At 35.7% G+C, this 18,551-nt stretch overlaps 1 protein-coding gene across 1 annotated transcript in view; it reads right to left on the bottom strand.

The window, feature by feature from the left end:
- Positions 1–297: 297 nt before the first annotated feature.
- MLYCD (malonyl-CoA decarboxylase) overlaps positions 298–18,551 on the bottom strand; it is a 30,255-nt gene continuing 12,001 nt past the window's right edge. Inside the window, exons 2-5 of the mRNA XM_036751286.1 lie at positions 9,374–9,486; positions 7,655–7,811; positions 3,589–3,738; positions 298–1,749 (exon numbers count right to left, since the gene is read on the bottom strand). Of these exons, the coding sequence (XP_036607181.1) occupies positions 1,216–1,749; positions 3,589–3,738; positions 7,655–7,811; positions 9,374–9,486 (954 nt within the window). The 3' untranslated portion in view covers positions 298–1,215. The remainder of the gene's footprint in view (positions 1,750–3,588; positions 3,739–7,654; positions 7,812–9,373; positions 9,487–18,551) is intronic.

The raw sequence follows: 18,551 nt of genomic DNA, 5'->3' as shown, positions 1-18,551 counted from the left end.
TCTACTTAAAGGAGGCAAGCTTGTTTAGGTTAGGCCAATGTTTAACAACATTTTTCTGTTTCTTTAGTTTCTAATACCATCCTCTGACGAAAGGGGTGGTATGTGTGGGGGAAGCATGCGCATGCACATGTATTAGAAGGCTGGAGATGAAACTGAAGGAATTTAGGGACTTGTTACATAAAGGCTCCAGTAAGAAAACCCTTTATGTCCTACTTCATAGACAATCAGTAAAAATTTGAGGATCCCTTCTAGTCCTACTATTTCAAGATCTTAAATAAACAATACACAGCAGACAACTATACTTTTAATATTTAATACTTTATAGAGCAAACTTGCTACTTACTAATGAACTCATTATGAGCTCATGCACCCTCTTACAAAACTTCTCAAAGTTTCCCAATATGTCCTTTCAAATGATCAACTTATACCCCAGTAGCAATTCTGTTCATTTTTTGTTCATGGTAAATGATTGAATTTGCTGTACTCAAATATTTCCATTTTTGCCAGCAAGCTAAAAACCACCCATTTCACACGTGTGGCATTCAAAATTCAACTAGTAAAATGGAGAATGTTTTTGCATTCAATCCTTTAACCAGTGTTAACACTTCAAGTGAGTGGAAAAGAATGACATTAAAATAAAGGACTCACATGTACGGTTATTTTTTTTTTCCAATAGGCTTAGCGAACACAATTCTACATGACGTGAATTTACTTATACAATAGGAAGAAAAAAGGTGTCTTCATCCAGACCCCTTTTTTGCATTGTCATGGTACTTATCCATCCAAACCTCAAGATGTATGTTTAAAAATTTTCACATCCTTTTGAAGGTGATGTTCAGACAAGGGCACTGATACTGAGATGATACTGAGAATGAATAAAGGGGTGAAAGCTATTACATACATGTTAATGATGACTAGTAATTTCTTTTGTTAAATATATAGGTACACCAAAATTCTTCCTTCCCTCTGTAAGCTTGTGTGTAGTTTACTTGTATATTTATCAGGCTGACAGCTAGACTGCAAATATTATTCATTTCCAAGTGCAAAGAAATACAATTACTGTAAATTAGGACACAAAATCTGTCATTATAAATCCAATGTTTGGAAGAGAACACAGTTCAATTTGTTTCATTATAAAGGATTCCTTTGAGACATAAGACCCCACAATTACTTCCTGATTTGAAAAAAAATACCTCCAATTCAAGAAGTGTCTGTTCAAAGCTTGCTAAGTTTCTGAAACTGAGAAACTAAATTTAAAACCTGCTCAGAAGCTTTGATATTCTTGGCTCCCAAGTATGCAGCACTGTTCACACCAGTTTCCTCCAAGAAATATCGATAATTGACCATCATCCCACAGGATGAAGTAGTGCCTTTGAGGCTCAAATCTGCCAACCAATTGATGCGCCACATCACTGCCCCATTCTGCAGATGAAAGTTTGCCACTGGGTTGAGAGCATAACCACGATGCTTCTCTCCATATAAGTACCAAGCACAGAGTCTCATCAAAGGGGATTGTAACACCTTGACAAGTTTTTCAGATTTCACCCATTCATTGCTAGTTAAAAGTATCTTCAAAGTTTCGCTAATGGGGCCACCTATGATATCTGAAATTTCATTACTTTCAGCATCTGTAAATAGTTCATTTCTTCCAAGTTCCTTAGTTTGAGAATTCAGTGTTCCAAGAAGCCATTTGGTGAATCCAGGTATAGGTGACAGACTTGAAAAAGTTTCAAGGTGAGGAAATTCCCTCTATAAATAGAAGAAAAAGATACTTTTTATCTAAATGAATAAAATTTATATTTTCCTGTTATACAAAAGTAATTTACAAACTTTAACAATTTCTTATGTTGTTAAAGTACTGCATACCAATAATTCGTGATATACTTTCAGCAATTTGAACTCATTTCTTTGGAAAAAAAAGACTGGTGAACGTCAATATTTGTTGCTAAATGAGTCTGAAGAATAGACAATTTTCTATATAATTGGCAGTGAGAGATGACCATCTTTTAAAGAGATGCATACTTCCATACTTCTATTCCCACTGGTATTTTATATGAAATAAGTTAGTATACCTGATTACAGTTTCTGGAGCATTATGAAGATTTTTTTTTTGATATGGATACTTCAACTGAGGCTGTCTGTAAACCTTATTTAATAGCCATTACAGGTTAAAACAATCATAACTTGTTGAATAGTAGTCGGTCTCCATATATGACTAGGCTGTTTTTCATAAAACACACAGGTTTTCTCTGGGCCTATATTCAAAGACTTTTCAAGTTGGTAGTTGCTGTCAAAGCTCATCTTCCATTGGCAGAAACTTCAAGAACCCAAGGTCACTTCCATGTTACAATGAGGACTTTAGTGGTGATAGCTATGCTAATGTGATACATAACTCCTAAGTACAAATTCCTCACTGCCAAGCATCAAATCCACCACAATGTAACACAACAATGAAATATAGTAAGGTGTTCAGAGGCCAGGGAAAGTGCTTAAATGTAACTCCCATTATTTTTGATCAATATTAGTTAAGCTCTCTTAGTTCTATCTTGGGCTTTCTGTGACCAGAGAAAAGAAATATGGTATATTAATTTTTAAAAATGCTTATATTTTTTCTGTACATTTTTCACATACGCTATCTTCTCAATTATTGTTGGGGGGTGGCAGAAGGCTATTTGCTTACACATTTCCCGATTTCTTCCTTGTACCCAGCCATCCCCAAAGAGGCTACTAGAGATACTGTCTACCCTTTTGCCACTGTTATTACCCTGGGAAAGGAATGGGCAGAAAGAAGAAAACAAAACAGAGCCATTCTCTAGGGAGGTGAGTGCCTCAGAGATTTGTTGTTGGTCCTATATTGTTCAACACTTTAAAAAACATGCCTTGGATGAAATTTTATATAGTATGCTTTTTAGATTTGCAGAAGACACAAGGCTCAGTAGGACAGATCAAGTTAAAGGATAGAAAAAATGGGGAACCTTCTTTAGCATCAAGATGATGAGTTTAGGCTTAACTATGTTGAGTTTAATGTGGAAGCAGCATATATGAATGGAAATGTCTAGACAAGACAGGAGTTTGGGTGAAAGGTCAGAACCATAGATATGCAACTGAGTTTCATTCAAACACAAACGGATAGCTAAAGCTATAGTGGATAAGTTTTTCAATGGGCAGTGAGGGCTTAATATTACTCAAATTTTCATATTTTAGTTAGTTAGCAAGTTATAAAGTAATATATAAATATCTGATGAAAGAATAAAGCTAAGGGGGCAGCTAGGTGGTGCAGTGCGTAGACTACCGGCCCTAGAGTCAGGAGGACCCGAGTTCAAATCCAGCCTTAGACACATGATATACTTACTAGCTGTGTGACCTTGGGCAAGTCACTTAACCCCAACTGCCCTGCCTTCCCCCCTCAAAAAAAGGGTGAAAGAATAAAACTAAGTTGTTAACTGGTTGGTAGTACAAACCTATGGATGATTCTGAGATTGTCAGAGACATGTATATAACTTAATACACATATAAAAATACAAACAAAACCCCACTCAATGAAGATGACGACACTCAAAACAACATGACCATATTTGCCAAACATACCTGCAGTTCCTTAACAACTCGTTTTATAAGGAAACTTCCCAGCTCAACACCTTGTAGGCCTTGCTGGGTCAAACTGATGGAATAGAAAATTGCAGTGACAATTTTGTTTTTGTCTTCTATTTCTGGAGAAGAAAACTCTTTCACTATTGCCTGAAAAAACACATACAATGTTTTTATGAATATGATTTAATTGCCATACATATAAAATTCTAATCTTTTAATTTTGGCCTACAAAGCAAAACACCTTCAGAATGAGAAGTGAATGAAACATCAAAATGACAACTGTAAGGTAAGCAGATTTACAGACACAAAATGTTGCCTGTCCTCAGTGAAGCAATGATGGACAGGAGAAAGATTACTGAAATGGGAATCAGAGAACTGTGTTTTAGCATTATAGTTTTACCAGTAAAATACTTCCACAATCTGAGGATTGGTTTCCTCATTTGTAAAATGCGGGTGTTGGGTTAAAGTGTCTTGTAACTCTAAATCCCATGATGTATAATCTACCTTTCCTTCTGGGACAGAAGTTCTATGTTTTTGTGTTTCTACAGAGGGGTTTCATTACTTCTTTGAGTTTTCTGCTCTAATGTTTCCACATTATGTTATATTCCACCCTAGGTAAAGCAAATTGCTTTGTTGTAACTTGAGTTATTTTTCTCTCTCTCTCGGCCTCTTTGTAGATAGAAGATTAGCTAGCAACTTTCCCACAAAATCTTAAGAAAGTATACTGGACCCTTACTCTTCTCTTTTCTAATCCAAACAGCTCTAGGTTTATTTTCTACTTATCTCCAGATATTTTAAAATCACTTCTCAAATATGAAGATTTAAACTAGAAATGCTTGTAAATGTAAATCTAAGTGCTGAGAAATGTTTCTGATGCTAATGAACATTAAGTCTAGCTGAAAGGTAATCTCAAATTACCTTTGAGATCCTACTCGTTACTTCTTACTAAAACATTACTCCTACTAAAACATTTCAGTATTACATAAATAATCAACGGCATTATACTTCTGATCTGATTTACAGATTCACTCTTCCTCCATTTAGCAATGATTTATAAATACCCACTTGCCCAGAACAAGATGCTATGCACTGGGGAAGATATAAAGATAGGTAAGACATAATCTACCTTCATGGAGCTTACAATCTAGTGAGGGAAATATAACATATAAAAGAACACATAGTAACTATATTTCAGAATAAAATATGACAAGAATATGAGAGGTAGAAAATGCTTCCTTGGAAGGAAAAGAAAGACCATTTATGATTATGGGGTTGGAGAGGTCGAATCAGAAAAAACTTCATGGAAGAGGTAGCACATCTGGCAGGGCCCTGAAGGATAGATAAATAGGATTTGGAATTATTGGAGAAGGGGAAAGGGAGAGAAGGCATTCCAACAAAAGCACAGGTGTGTACATGGAATGTATTCTAGTCTGCTTGGCTATTATTTATTCCCAAGATACTTTCTGTCATTCCTTCTCTAACCAGCTTTTCCAATGTGTACTTCTGTAGATTTTTTGGTTAAGTGTTTAACACTTAGTGAAGCTTTATCAAATGTCTTGCTGAAATATAGGTATGCCAGAATCCTCCTCGTCTAGAAGGAATCCTGGTGTCAAGTCCTATCCCTCATACTGTAGGTGACCCTATACTAGCATTTCTCCAAGAAGTTTTTTCATCTGTAAAATGAGAAGGCTGGATTTGATTATATCTAAGGTCCCTTTCCACTTGTGACACTTTCCACTGTGACAATTCCTCCATCTACTAGTCTAGTAATCCTGTCTACACTTAGCTACTCAAGGGCAGGGACTATCTTTTACTTTTCCTTGTATCCCCAAGGCTTAGCACAGTGCCTGGCACGTAATAAGCACTTAATACTTATTGACTGACCTGTCAAAAAGGAAGGCAGACTTGTTCTTTTTTGTTTTTTGGAGGGGGGAAGGCAGGGCAATTGGGGTTAAGTGACTAGCCCAAGGTCAGGCAGATTTGTTGTTAATGAACCCATATTTCATAATGACCACCAATTCCCTAAATATTAACAAAGTATCCACCTAATAATCTATTCTAGAATTTCCTCAGAAATTCAGATTCAGTGGTTTTATAGTTTGAAGGATCTATATTTTTCCCTTTCCCTGTCTCATTATTCATCCATTCTTTTTGATTTTTTTCAAAGATCACCAATACCAGTTTGGTAGTCCGCAAATTTTATCAGAGCTAGGTGAACTGTCTTTGGAAAAAGCACCCAGCTACCCTTAAGATTCCCTTATTTGAGTTTCAGGTCCCTGGTAACTATCTCTTGTTAGAGATAATCTAAACCTTTTACCCCGTACTTTTTGTTCTCAAGATTATTCTCTGTTAAGTAAAAAGGAAGCAGACCTACCTTCTTGCTATTATTTATCACTATCTTTCAATCCATTCCAAGCATCCTTTTTATATTCTTCTTCCTGGAACCTCAAATCTAAAAGTGTCTTGTAATTTTTAAATATTTACCTTATTAGAATATTCTATGCTATCACCTTCCTGATAAGTCTTGCAGGATTATGTTACTTATATATTTGTGGTTTCCCCTTTATCCATAAATAAACATTCTGGCATTTATCATTTACTTATTTACACAGTTACTTAACTTTTTCATATATCTATCTTGATTTCACAAGGTGTTGTACAGCAGGGAAGTAGGTCCAAATCAGTTAACTACCAGTTCTATGTTTTATTTATTTAATTTCTGATAACATCCTTTGAAAGTCCTCAGTGAACTTACCATGAAAGAAGTCACTTTGTCCTCTTAAGACATATTTCTTTCTTCCCTTGCTGCAATGGAATAATTTGTAACTGCACTACCAGCATTTTGTTCTTGAGAATTTTATATCCCTCTTGAGTTAGAGTCTCAGGTGACATGACTTTATTTGTCCTTTTTGAATTTTTTGAAATCTACCCTTCTAAAGCATAGGGTACATACTAAGTAATACATGGATTTCCCCTCCTTATCGATTACTCACTCTAAGCTGGCATTCACTTCACTTACTCTGGAGATTCCCATATTTCCACTTTCCCAAATAGTTGATTAGAATAAAGTCCAAAAATAGGAGTTTTTCTTGTTACTTTATTTTGTGAAGGATGATGAAAGTAAGGAGTTCATCAGCTACTGTATTAGTGGAGATACTTTCAAAAACTGTATAGATAGCTGAATAATCTCATCATAATTACATTCTGTCACAGTATCAGTTTTGTGATTTACATTAGAAATTCATCATTTCATTTCTCTTTTTGATCATATGGTCTATATAGTGTGTACCCATCCCTATATACCTCTTGTTTTAGCTCCTTTTTATTCTCATCCATATGCTCTCTCCTGCCCATAGCTCGTAATAAACATTAAAATGTTCAATGACTAGTTTATAAGTTTTCCTTTTTCTTTGGCCTTCAATACTACTCTTCTTTCACTAGAATTTTCCTATTCTAGCTGAGGGTTCAGATATCCCTTATGATTAATGAATGTATTTTCTGATTGTCTGAAAGAAATGGACTCTACACCTCTATTCTTCAATCAATGAGGCAATAATTATATTAGTTTACATACAACATTAAGAATATAATTGAACAAAATGATACAAGTTAATTTTTAAAGAAGTTAACTACCTACTGTCCAAAGTCCTGGAGCCACAAAGGTGAAAAGCAACAAAATGACTATTTTTAAGACACTTACTATCAAATAGAGATGAAAGAGCAGCTATACAAATGATCATGATGAAAGTTTAAAATGATGAAATATACGTAAGTCTACCAAAAGAACTTGAAAGATTAAAGCAAAGAATAATTTCTCACTGCAGGGATCAGAGAAAGCTCCTTAGTTAGAAAGCAGCACCTGAAATGGAACATAAAGGAGGGAAAGGCTGCCAATATGTATAGGTGAGCTCGGAGGAGAAGGAAAAAGAGGGAAATGACACGCACAAAGGTAAAGAAGGGGGACAGGGCAAGCCTAGATCAGGGAATAGAGTTGTTCAGAAACTTGAGGCCCTAGGATATTTGGTGGTGCTTATTTGATGTTGAATATTGTCAGAAAGGATACCTGGATATTGTTGGAAATCTCATTGGTTAATGCCACATGCAAAATAATCAGTGGTTCCCCGGGTGTTGAACAGTGAGAAAAAAAAAAGCATCTTCTGTATGAACTAACACGTCGCTTCATGTCCATCCAATTTTTGACGGGATGCACAGCCTCACACCTGAAGAGAAAATTTTTAGATGGCAAAATGACAGTTAGTGATTTTTGCATATAGCTAAATCATCAAAAAACAAACAAACAAACTTATAAAACAGAGTTTTGGTTGATGCTCACCCTCCCGCTATCTGGAATATAAAATTCAAACAAAGCACTTAAAATTCTAGGTATATTAAGCATGATGAGCTATAATTATTATAATTACATAATACAGTGTTATTCGGAGAGGCAGCAAGGTATACGGGATCCCAGAGCCAGTCTTAGAGCTGGGGTCAAACCTGCCTCTGCCACATACTGCCTGTGAACCTGGACCTCATTTAACCTTTGAGTTCAATAGGCCCTTCTAAAACTGGAAGTTGCAGAGTAGTTGCTGATTATCATCAGTAAGTAGAGACTTTCCTCAATAGAAGTTGTTCACATCAACGAAACCACAGATCAAAGCCTGCACCTCTCCCTCCAACTCCCTCCAAGAAAAAAACCTTTTTAAAATCCCTAAGCTATACAATAAACCTTAATATAGTAAAAGTTATGATTCAAATGGGATTTTCTGAGAAAAATTCAATGTAGCATGTTTCAATATAGAAGTCTATCCAAATATCGTAATCAATAAAATTCTTTTTTTTCCCTCTGTAGTAAAACCTATTTTAGAGCTAATTTCTAATGCTTCGGTTGTTTATCTTTTTATTTCCTTCAGTCTTATCTGGGCTTCATTCAGATTGACTTTACTTTCTGGAATATGGGCAGTTAGCATTTTTGGTTAGTATAGCCCTTAAGATTCACTATAGACAGCCTTAGCTACAACCACCATCATCTTTTTTTTCTTTGCAGTTAAATACATTTTGGAGCTGATTTTTCAATACTGTGGTCATTTATCTTTCAATTGTTTAATTTTTATCTGGGTGGAACTCTCACTGGTTTTATTTCAGAACACTGGACTAGATGATCTGTCAAACTCCTTCTAGATTTAACAACTGACAAAATTCTATATTCCTAAACTGGCAACAATTGTATTTTACTACATTTCAGTATAACAAAATTATATATAATTTTGGGTAAGAGGAAAATTGAAGCAATGAATACATGAAATTTCATTTTGAGAAACACCATATACTATATACATACCTACATATACAATATTGAAGTTTTAACTTCACTAAGACTTTTGAGACACCCTCTATATGTTCAATTCAACGAATACTTATAGATGTTATAAAATAGTCTCCTTTCTTTAAAAGCCTTATCAAAAAAGTGATCATTTTGGCTTTGAATATTTACAACCATACACAGTCTCTCTCGCACACATATATTTCTCTCTTTATATATACATGCACACACCCACACCCATATGTGTGTGTGTGTATATAGGTATATATGTATATGTAACGAATTCATTTCTACTGATTAGCTTCCTCTTTCCATTTCACATTACCTCAGTATTTATACTAAGTATACAGTCATTCTGTTACTGTTTTCATTAAGCATAGTATAGAAACATGCACTCTGAAGCTAGTTTTACATTTATGTGAACTAATCAATGTAGCAGGAATAGAAATTCCTGATACTTACTCACTGATTTTTTGTAGTACTTCACAAGGTGAGTGCCAGGTAACACGCTCCAGGTTTAAAAATCCTGTAGAAAACCAATCTGAGAGCATGTTCTTTAGCACTCCATTCATTTCCTGAAAAGGAATAAATTTAGGCCATAAAATCAGCTAATATCATTCACAGCATATTAGAATGTGGGCCATCAGGTCATGTCAAAGAAGGCTGTGTAAGTTGCTTCTCTGAACATAGAACAAGAGGACATTTAACTATTCTTCTGACATAATTCTAGCCTTGGAAGCTGGAGTAGGGATATGATTAAGCCTCTAATCAGATCATCTTAGTTCTGAAAATACAAACAATTGTAGCTCACTGAGTACCTAAGTGGAAACTTTAAACTTTAATTACATTAAATAATACAGTACTGTATCAATTCACTATCTGGAGCAAAATGTAATTGGAAAGAAAAGTATACAATGCAGTAAGACAGCACTGGAACACCTAGGTTAAGTTCTGACTTTGTGACTTCCTACATGTTTGGCTCTGGACAAGTTAAAATCTCTGTGGCATCAGTTTTTTATAAAACAAGTATAATAATGCTATAGAATAATCTCACAGAGCTGCTATGAGTATCAAATAAGATGTGCATCAAGTAATTTAAAATAAAAACAGAAATGTAAAGTGGCTACTTAAAAATATGTAATAAAAATTCAATTTAACAGTTAAGTATTCTTAAAAATGAAAACTGTTTGCTACCTGTATTTGTTGCAAGCAAAGAGAAGGAAAAAGAACAAATCAGAAACGAGCAGAAAGGAATCATTAGTGCAAAAAACCCCAAAGAACAGAAATCAAAATTCAGGACAGAATAGGAGAGTGGAGGCAAAAATGGAGAAAAAATCTTCAACAATAAGAAATCTAGACATCAAGAAGAAACGCCAAAAGCCAACAGCATACCAGATCTAAAATTCTGAATTCAGTCACTTGTCTAAAACATATTCTTCAAGAGTTGGCTTCTGGGGGTGGAGTCAAGATGGCAGAGTAAAAGCAGGGACTTGCTTAGGTTCTCTCCCAAATGCCTCCCTATTAATGTAAAAAATGACTCTAAACAAATTCTAAAGCTACAGAACCCATAAAATGACAGAGTGAAAAAAGTCTCCAGCCCAAGACAGCCTGGAAGGTCGATGGGAATTTCTTTTGCATGGTGCTGGGAGCTGAGGTGGCCCAGCACAGACTGGATTGGAGCAGGCCTCAGGGCACTGAATCATTGGCAGCTGTGGCAGTTTCCAGACTTCTCAACCCACAAACACCAAAGACAACTTAGCAGGTCAGTGGGAAAACTCTGTTAGACCTGGGTGAGAGAAGAGCACGAACCAACCCCAGCCCTGGAGCAGTGGAGGTGGCTGCAGCAGCATCAGCAGCAACAGCAGCAGCTGCTCCCAAAGCTCCAGGTCCACAGACTGGGGGGTGGGGGATCAAGTGGCTGATCAGAGTGGGAGTGCAGTGATCTCTTTGCTGGCACTGAGGCAAGATCCTTTTGCTTTGCCCTGCTTGGATCAGGGTCACAGTCCTGGGTTGAGGAGGGCTGGTGTGGAAGAGCTTGTGGTGGCTGTGGAGAGGGAGTCCTCCTCACAATTCCAAGGCAGAAAATGGTGCTTGAGGTCACTCACAGACAAGAGCACAGGCCATGAGAGGAGTAAACACCTCTTCTTGGATCATACCACCTCAGAAGAACTGAAAATTTACAGGTGCCTAGAAGTAGCTCTGAAAAAAGCTGTGCAAAACCCCTGAAGCTTGGGACAGAGCACTCTCCACTCTGGAAGCAGTCATACCTTGACAAAGAGCTCAAAAATCAAGTAATTGGATGGGAAAATAAGTAGACAGCATAAAAAAACCTCAGAGTATAGAATCTTACTTTGGTAATTAGCCAAATCGCACACTTGGAAAATAAAGAAGAAGTGGCACTATACCACTACTGTAATCTGAAACTTCTAAAGGAAAGGTAGAAGGTAAGGGAAAGATAATCATAACCTGCTTTGCTAATTCAACAGCAGCTCTTTATTCTATAAGGTAAATAATTTGTTTTTTTTAATAAAGTTCACCATAATATAATAAATGTAAAATAAATATAATTATTTTTAAATAGGAATCAAAATTCCATATATTAAAGGCTGTTTTCCTACTTTAAGCTGTTTTTTTCATTAAATTAATTTATTTTTAGCATACAACCAGAAGAAGACAACAAAAGTCAAAGATCCTACATCAAAAGCCTCCAAGAAAAATATGAATTGGTCTCAGGCCATGGAAGAGCTCAAAAAGGATTTTGAAAATCAAGTAAGAGAGGTAGAGGAAAAATTCAGAAAAGAAATGAGAGTGATGCAAGAAAAACATCAATAGCTTGCTAAAGGAGAAGCAAAAAAATACAGAAGAAAATAACAACTTAAAGAATAGACTAATCCAAATGGCAAAAGAGGTCCAAAAAGCCAATGAGGAGAAGAATGCCTTAAAAGGCAGAACTGGCCAAATGGAAAAGGAGGTTCAAAAGCTCACTGAAGAAAATAATTCCTTAAAAATTAGAATGGAGGAAATGGAAGCTGATGACGTTATGAGAAATCAAGAAATTATAAAACAGAACCAAAAGAATGAAAAATAGAAGACAATGTGAAATATCTCACTGGAAAAACAACTGACCTAGGAAACAGATCCAGGAGAGATAATTTTAAAATTACTGGACTACCTGAAGGCCATGATCATAAAAGAGACTAGACATCATCTTTCAAGAAATTATCAAGGAAAAGTGCCCTGATATCCTAGAACCAGAGGGTAAAATAGAAATTGAAAAGATCCACTGAATCGTCTCTTGAAAAAGATCCCAAAAGTAAAACTCCTAGGAATGTTGTAGCCAAATTCCAGAGTTCTCAGTTCAAGAAGAAAATATTGCAAGCAGCCAGAAAGAAACAATTCGAGTATTGTGGAAACTCAATTAGGATAACACAAGATCTAGCAGCTTCTACATTAAGGGATTGAAGGGCTTGGGAATATGATAACCTGGAAGCCAAAGGAACTAGGATTAAAACCAAGAATCATCTACCTGGCAAAATTGAGTATAATACTTCAGCAGAAATAATGGACATTCAATGACATAGAGGACTTTCAAACATTCTTGATGAAAAGACCAGAGCTGAATAGAAAATTTAACTTTCAAATAAAAGAATCAAGCATGGTAAGATAAACAGGAAAGAGAAATCATAAGGGACTTATTAATGTTGAACTATTTATATTCCTACATGGAAAGATATTGGTAACTCCTGAGATCTTTCTCAGTGTTAGGGTAGTTGAAGGGAATGTGTGTGTGTGTGTGTGTGTGTAGAGGGCACAGGATGAGGTGAATATGAAGGGATGATATCTAAAAAATAAAATTAAGGGGTGAGAGCGGAATATATTGAAAGAAAGAGAAACGGAGACATAGAATGGGGTAAATTATCTCACATAAAAAAGGCAAGAAAAAGCTTTTATAATGGAAAGGAAGAGGGGGGAGGTGAAAGGGAATGAGTGAACCTTACTCTCATCGGATTTGGCTTAAGGAGGGAATAATGTACACACTCAACTGGGTATCTTACCCTACAGGAAAGTAGGGGCAAGGAGATAAAGGAGGAGGATGATAGAAGGGAGGACAGACTGAGGGAGGGGGTAGTCAGAAGCAAACATTTTTGAAAAGGGACAGGGTAAAAAGAGAAAACAGAAAAAATTGTGGGGTGGGATAGGAAGGAAAGAAATATAGTCTTTCACAATATGACTATTATGGAAATGTTTTACACAACTACACATGTACAATCTATATTGAATTGCTTGCCTTCTCAGTGAGTGTGTGTGAGGAGGGAAGAAGGGAGAGAATCTGGAACTCAGAGTTTTAAAAACAAATGTTAAAAAATTGTTTTTACATGCAACTGGGAAATAAGATAAATAGGCAATGGGGTATAGAAATCTATCTTGCCCCATAAGAAAGTAAGGGGAAAGGGGATGTGGGGTGCTGGAAGGGAAGGCAGACCTGGGGGAAAGGGTAATCAGAATGCAAAATATCTTGGGGTGGGGAGTAGGGGAGAGATGGGGAGAAAATTTGGAACTCAAAATCTTGTGGAAATGAATGTTGAAAACTAAAAATAAATTAATTTAATGAAAAAAACAGCTTAAAGTAGGAAAACAGCCTTTAATATATGGAATTTTGATTCCTATTTAAAAATAATTATATTTATTTTACATTTATTATATTATGGTGAACTTTATTAAAAACACAAATTATTTACCTTATAGAATAAAGAGCTGCTGTTGAATTAGCAAAGCAGGTTATGCTTGTCTTTCCCTTACCTTCTACCTTTCCTTTAGAAGTTTCAGATTACAGTAGTGGTATAGTGCCACTTCTTCTTTATTTTCCAAGTGTGCGATTTGGCTAATTAAGAACTGAAGGCAGTATGAATATTTCCCAGGAAAAGATAGCTAATATTTTTGCTTTATAAACTCATTCTATAAATTTTCTCTAACACTGCTTAAAAAGGCAAGAAAGGAACTTATATTGCCTGTTTTATGTTATACCAATATTTCCACAAGCTATTATACTAGGCATAAATTATCTGAAAGTCACTATGTTCTCCCATATATAATAAAAAAGAAAAATAAACATATTAGAAAAAATAGCTTTCAAAATTTTTCTTTAATTGATTCAAAGCTATCAAAGCACTTTAGCATATCAAAGTAATCATGGACATCAATTCCTTCATGACACTGATTTAATTGGTCTGACACTCTCCAAAAGGGGGCTGAGTGCCTAAATTAGAATTTCAACAACCATCTCAGGGTACCAAGTCTTGAAATTCGTTCCCTCTTATAAAGAACCCACTTCCATTCACAAGGAAGAATACTCATCTTAACATAGTCCTCTTAACCAGAATGCAACATGTAGATAAGGGGACATTTACAAGATGTTGTGGGACTGAAAAAACTGAGACGGAAATGAAGAAGCCTATTTCCAGGCAATGTAAATTATAACAATGCTAAGAAATCAGTGGCAGGTTAGAAAAATAAGATATTACCTAAAATGATTCAGGGTGGAATGACTGAGCTTTATATAGGAACTGCCAATTATGTTACATATTCACTTGCTACTGGCATCACACCTATTCTTATTATAAAAATTTCTACTTTTTCTTTTTTTAGACTTAGTTAAGGAAGAAATAGTCTGGGTCAACTTTTTAAACGTGTCTTCAGTTATGGACTAAAAACAGTTATAAAATGAGGCACTCATACATAAGAACTGGGAATTTAGGTTAAAGGTTACAATGCTCCACTGCTTAATTCTAACATTTAAAACAGTTGTTCAAGCTGGGACTTAAAGCTTCAGAATTCAATAAAATTACTGGGAAATAAACACCACTTAGGCAAATTAAGGTATTGTTCTTTATTTATGATCAATAACAGGGTGCAAAAAGAAAATTAGGTGATATTAAATCTTGCTTTGCTTTTAGATCATAGAATTCCACAAGGTTTACTTTGTAGTCTACTGCCAACTCTGTTAATCCAGTTGCCACAGTGGGCCAGCTGGCTCTCCCTTTCAAGACAGAAGGCTCCCTTGGCTACAATATTACTTCCAATGCTTAGGAAATAGAAGTAATGATGGTAGAAAATCATTTAACTTTTCCAAAGTGCTTTATATATGTTAACAAATTTAACCCTCCTATGGGGAAGGGAATAGAGGGAAGGGAAGAAGCATTTACTAAGTACTTACTACATATCAGACACTGTGCTAAGAACTTTATAAATATTATCTTATTTGATATACTATCTTATCAATGTGGGTGCTCCCTCCAAAGAAGAAAATGGCAAGCCATCTGAACCTTCTCATCCTGTGTAACCCTTATCCATTATCTTTCATAAGTCATTCATAGGAGAGTCTTCATCAAGATTTCTTGATATTTTGTGGATTTAAAAAAAAACATTTAAAGTCTTTTGCAACTTGGCTCCAAACCACTTTAATATATCACTTCCATGCATATGCTCTTTAATTCAGCCAAACTGGCCAGAAGGAAAGTTTGCTGTTTCTCTCTTTTTTTTTTTTGAGGGAGAAAGGCAGGGCAATTGGGGTTAAGTGACTTGTCCAACGTCACACAGCTAGTAAGTTTGTCAAGTGTCTGGGGCTGAATTTGAACTCAGGTCCTCCTGAATCCAGGACCAGTGCTCTACTCACTACACCACCTAGTCACCCCTAGTTTGCTGTTTCTCACACACAATGGTACTTTCTGTCTCTATGCCTTTGCATATACTGTCCCTTATATTTGGAATTCACTCCTTTCTTATCTCTGCTTCTTAGAATTTCTAATTTCCTTCAAAGCTTAGCTCAAACGCCACCTTCTACACGAGACCTTTCTTAACTCCCCTAGCTGCTAGTGACTCCTCCCTCAAATTACCTTGTACTTATATATACATATATGCATATATATGTATAATTATATCTGTGCATAGTCTCACCATATAAAAGGTAATTTTGAAGGCAGGTAATGTTTTATTTTTGTCTTTGTATCCTTAGTGCATATAACATAGCAGCGGAAAATTGGGTGAACCACACCTTTAATTTTTTGGAGCCTGTGATATTTAATCACTGGTAGCTATACAGCATCTCCAGAAGAATAGCTTTTGTTTCACAAAGAAGTTTACGGTGATTAAAAACAGTATATGTTTTCCTAAAGGTGATCTAGCCTGTATTTCTCATTCTGTCCTATTGTGGTTCCCTTGTCTTTGGTGTTTAAGATGATGAAATAGCAATGTGGCTTGTCTATCCAAACGCCTATCATAATCTAGATAACTGACATTCTCTAGCTATTTGATTTTACCTTTATTGATAGGCCAAATTATTTTAGATGGTTATAGATCTCATTTAGGAAATTCTACAAAATTTGAGGCTTGATGCAGTTAGCACACTGACATATCACTTGCAAACAGAAACATCAACAGGACCTTACCATCTATAGGGAATAGTCCTTTTCCATTTGTTTTCTGCAATGGATAGTTTCCATGATAATGGCAAACTTCTTTGTGCAGTTTGCTGTTCAGTCATTTCAGTTGTGTCTGAGTCTGTCACCCATTTGGAGTTTTCTTGTCAAAAATAATTAAGTGGTTTGACATTTCCTTCTCCAGCTCATTTTACAGATGTGGAAAACTAAGGCAAACAGAGTTAGATGACTTGCCCACGGTCACATAGCTAGTGTCTGAGGACAAATTTGAACTTAGGTCTTCCTGACTCCAGGCCAGTGGCTCTACCCACTGTGCCACCTACCTGCCCCTTTGTGCAGTTACCTCCCTGTTTAATACCTCACTTGATAGTGACAATCATAGTCGCTGAACAAATTTATTTTAAATGTTTCATAATTTTGATATATGTGTTGTAGAACCTTGGTGGAGGAAAATTTTTAAGGCTCCATTTTGCTCTTCTGAATTAACATACTTGTGTAGTCATTAAACAAACATTGTGAGATCTTGTTATCTTTTATACTTTTCAGGCAACTGTGTGCCTATAAATGTGTGCCTGCAAAGCCATGTTGGTTCTTTTGTCAAACCTTTATTAAGGTTGTTTATTCTTGATGCATGAGTAGATTATTCTCAAATTTTTTTTTGAAAAGGTAAAAAAGTTAGTATATAGGTCAATAATTACTGATGTTTTCTGGTTGCCATTTTTGGGTGGAATAAAGTTTATGATTTTTTCAAATCATTTGGAAACCTTCTAGCCATCAAATATCATGCTAAGACTTTTGGGACACCCTGTGTACTGAAAATTGATTCAATACCTTCAAAATTAGGTTTGTGCCAGCACAGATCACCTCTGCAAGGCTCTACCCCCACCTCCCCACCCCCGTTCTTCTTAGCTTTTTATTCAGGCTATTTATACCTCCTATTTATACCTATTCTGTTGGTAGAGTTCCTTATATGATGGCTCCAATTGTCATAGATGGAACAAAGAATTTGTTACAAAAATATTTATAAATCTCCATTTTTGAGACTAGATATGATTAATTAAGAACATGAAATTACATTTCTGAATAACTACATCAGTTCTCCATGGTGTAGAGATAGTACTTTAATGTCAAAATAGTAATTGGAGTAAATGATTAAATATAGAAAGTTATTTCTCTGTCGTATGACTGCCTTGATTCACAGGCAGTTTTATATACCCTTCACAGTGGCATGCAATGACTTAATGAAGCCCTGTTCCTGTGCTCCATCTAGTTCTAGAATCTGTGCTGCAGCACTTTTGGAACTAGACACTCAAAGCATGAGTTTGGCACTCACAAGACAAGTTATTATAAATAACCTAAATGATAAGATAAAAGTGATTACAAATCTTGTTCACTTACTAAAACATGTATTTATTTGAACTCCTTATATAAAGTGTGATATCAGGAAACCATTTAACAGCCGATCAACTGAATTTATCCAATTTAAAGTGCACTATAAAATATCTTACTCTATGTTTGGCTGATGGAATCCATAAAATATCAAAATACCTTGATGAAGACTCTCCTATGAAAGATCATGGATAAGAGTTGTACAGGATGAGAAGGTTTGGATGGATTGCCAATTTCTTGTTTGGAGAAAGCACCCACATTGATGAGATGATATATCAAATGAGATAACATTTTTAGCACAGTGTACGGCACATAGGAAGCACTTAATAAGTGCTTGTTCCTTCTCCTTCCCATCCCTGTATTCCCTTTCCCAAAGGAGTGTTACATGAGTTAATATGTACTTTGGAAAAGTTAAGGGCTATATAAATGCTAATTATTATAGCCTTTATTATTTATATTCATAGTATCTTCTACCTACTTTTTTGTTACCTCATAGGAAAAGGAGGCCAAACAGGATTGTGCCATTTTAAAATTTATCTGTTTGATAAGCTGTAATGGACAAAAACAAACAAACAAAAAAAGCCCTATAACCCAGTAAACAGCTAATAGTGGCACATGGTACAGTGGAAAGAACATTGATTGGAATGAGAGGAACTGGGTTTAAATTCTACATTTGCTTACTACTTACTCGACATCATTTAAGACACCCTCTCAGGGACCTCAGTTTCCTCGTCTACAAAATAAGAGAATCAAGCTAGGTGTCCTCTAAGGTTTCCTCTAGTCCTCTATTTTCACTGTGACCAATCTTCTAGTGA

This window comes from Trichosurus vulpecula, chromosome 3 (genome assembly GCF_011100635.1).
Source record: "Trichosurus vulpecula isolate mTriVul1 chromosome 3, mTriVul1.pri, whole genome shotgun sequence".
Classification (NCBI taxonomy): Eukaryota; Metazoa; Chordata; class Mammalia; order Diprotodontia; family Phalangeridae; genus Trichosurus; species Trichosurus vulpecula.
Note: the sequence above shows the minus strand (reverse complement) of the source record. Positions and strands in the feature narration are given on the sequence as shown.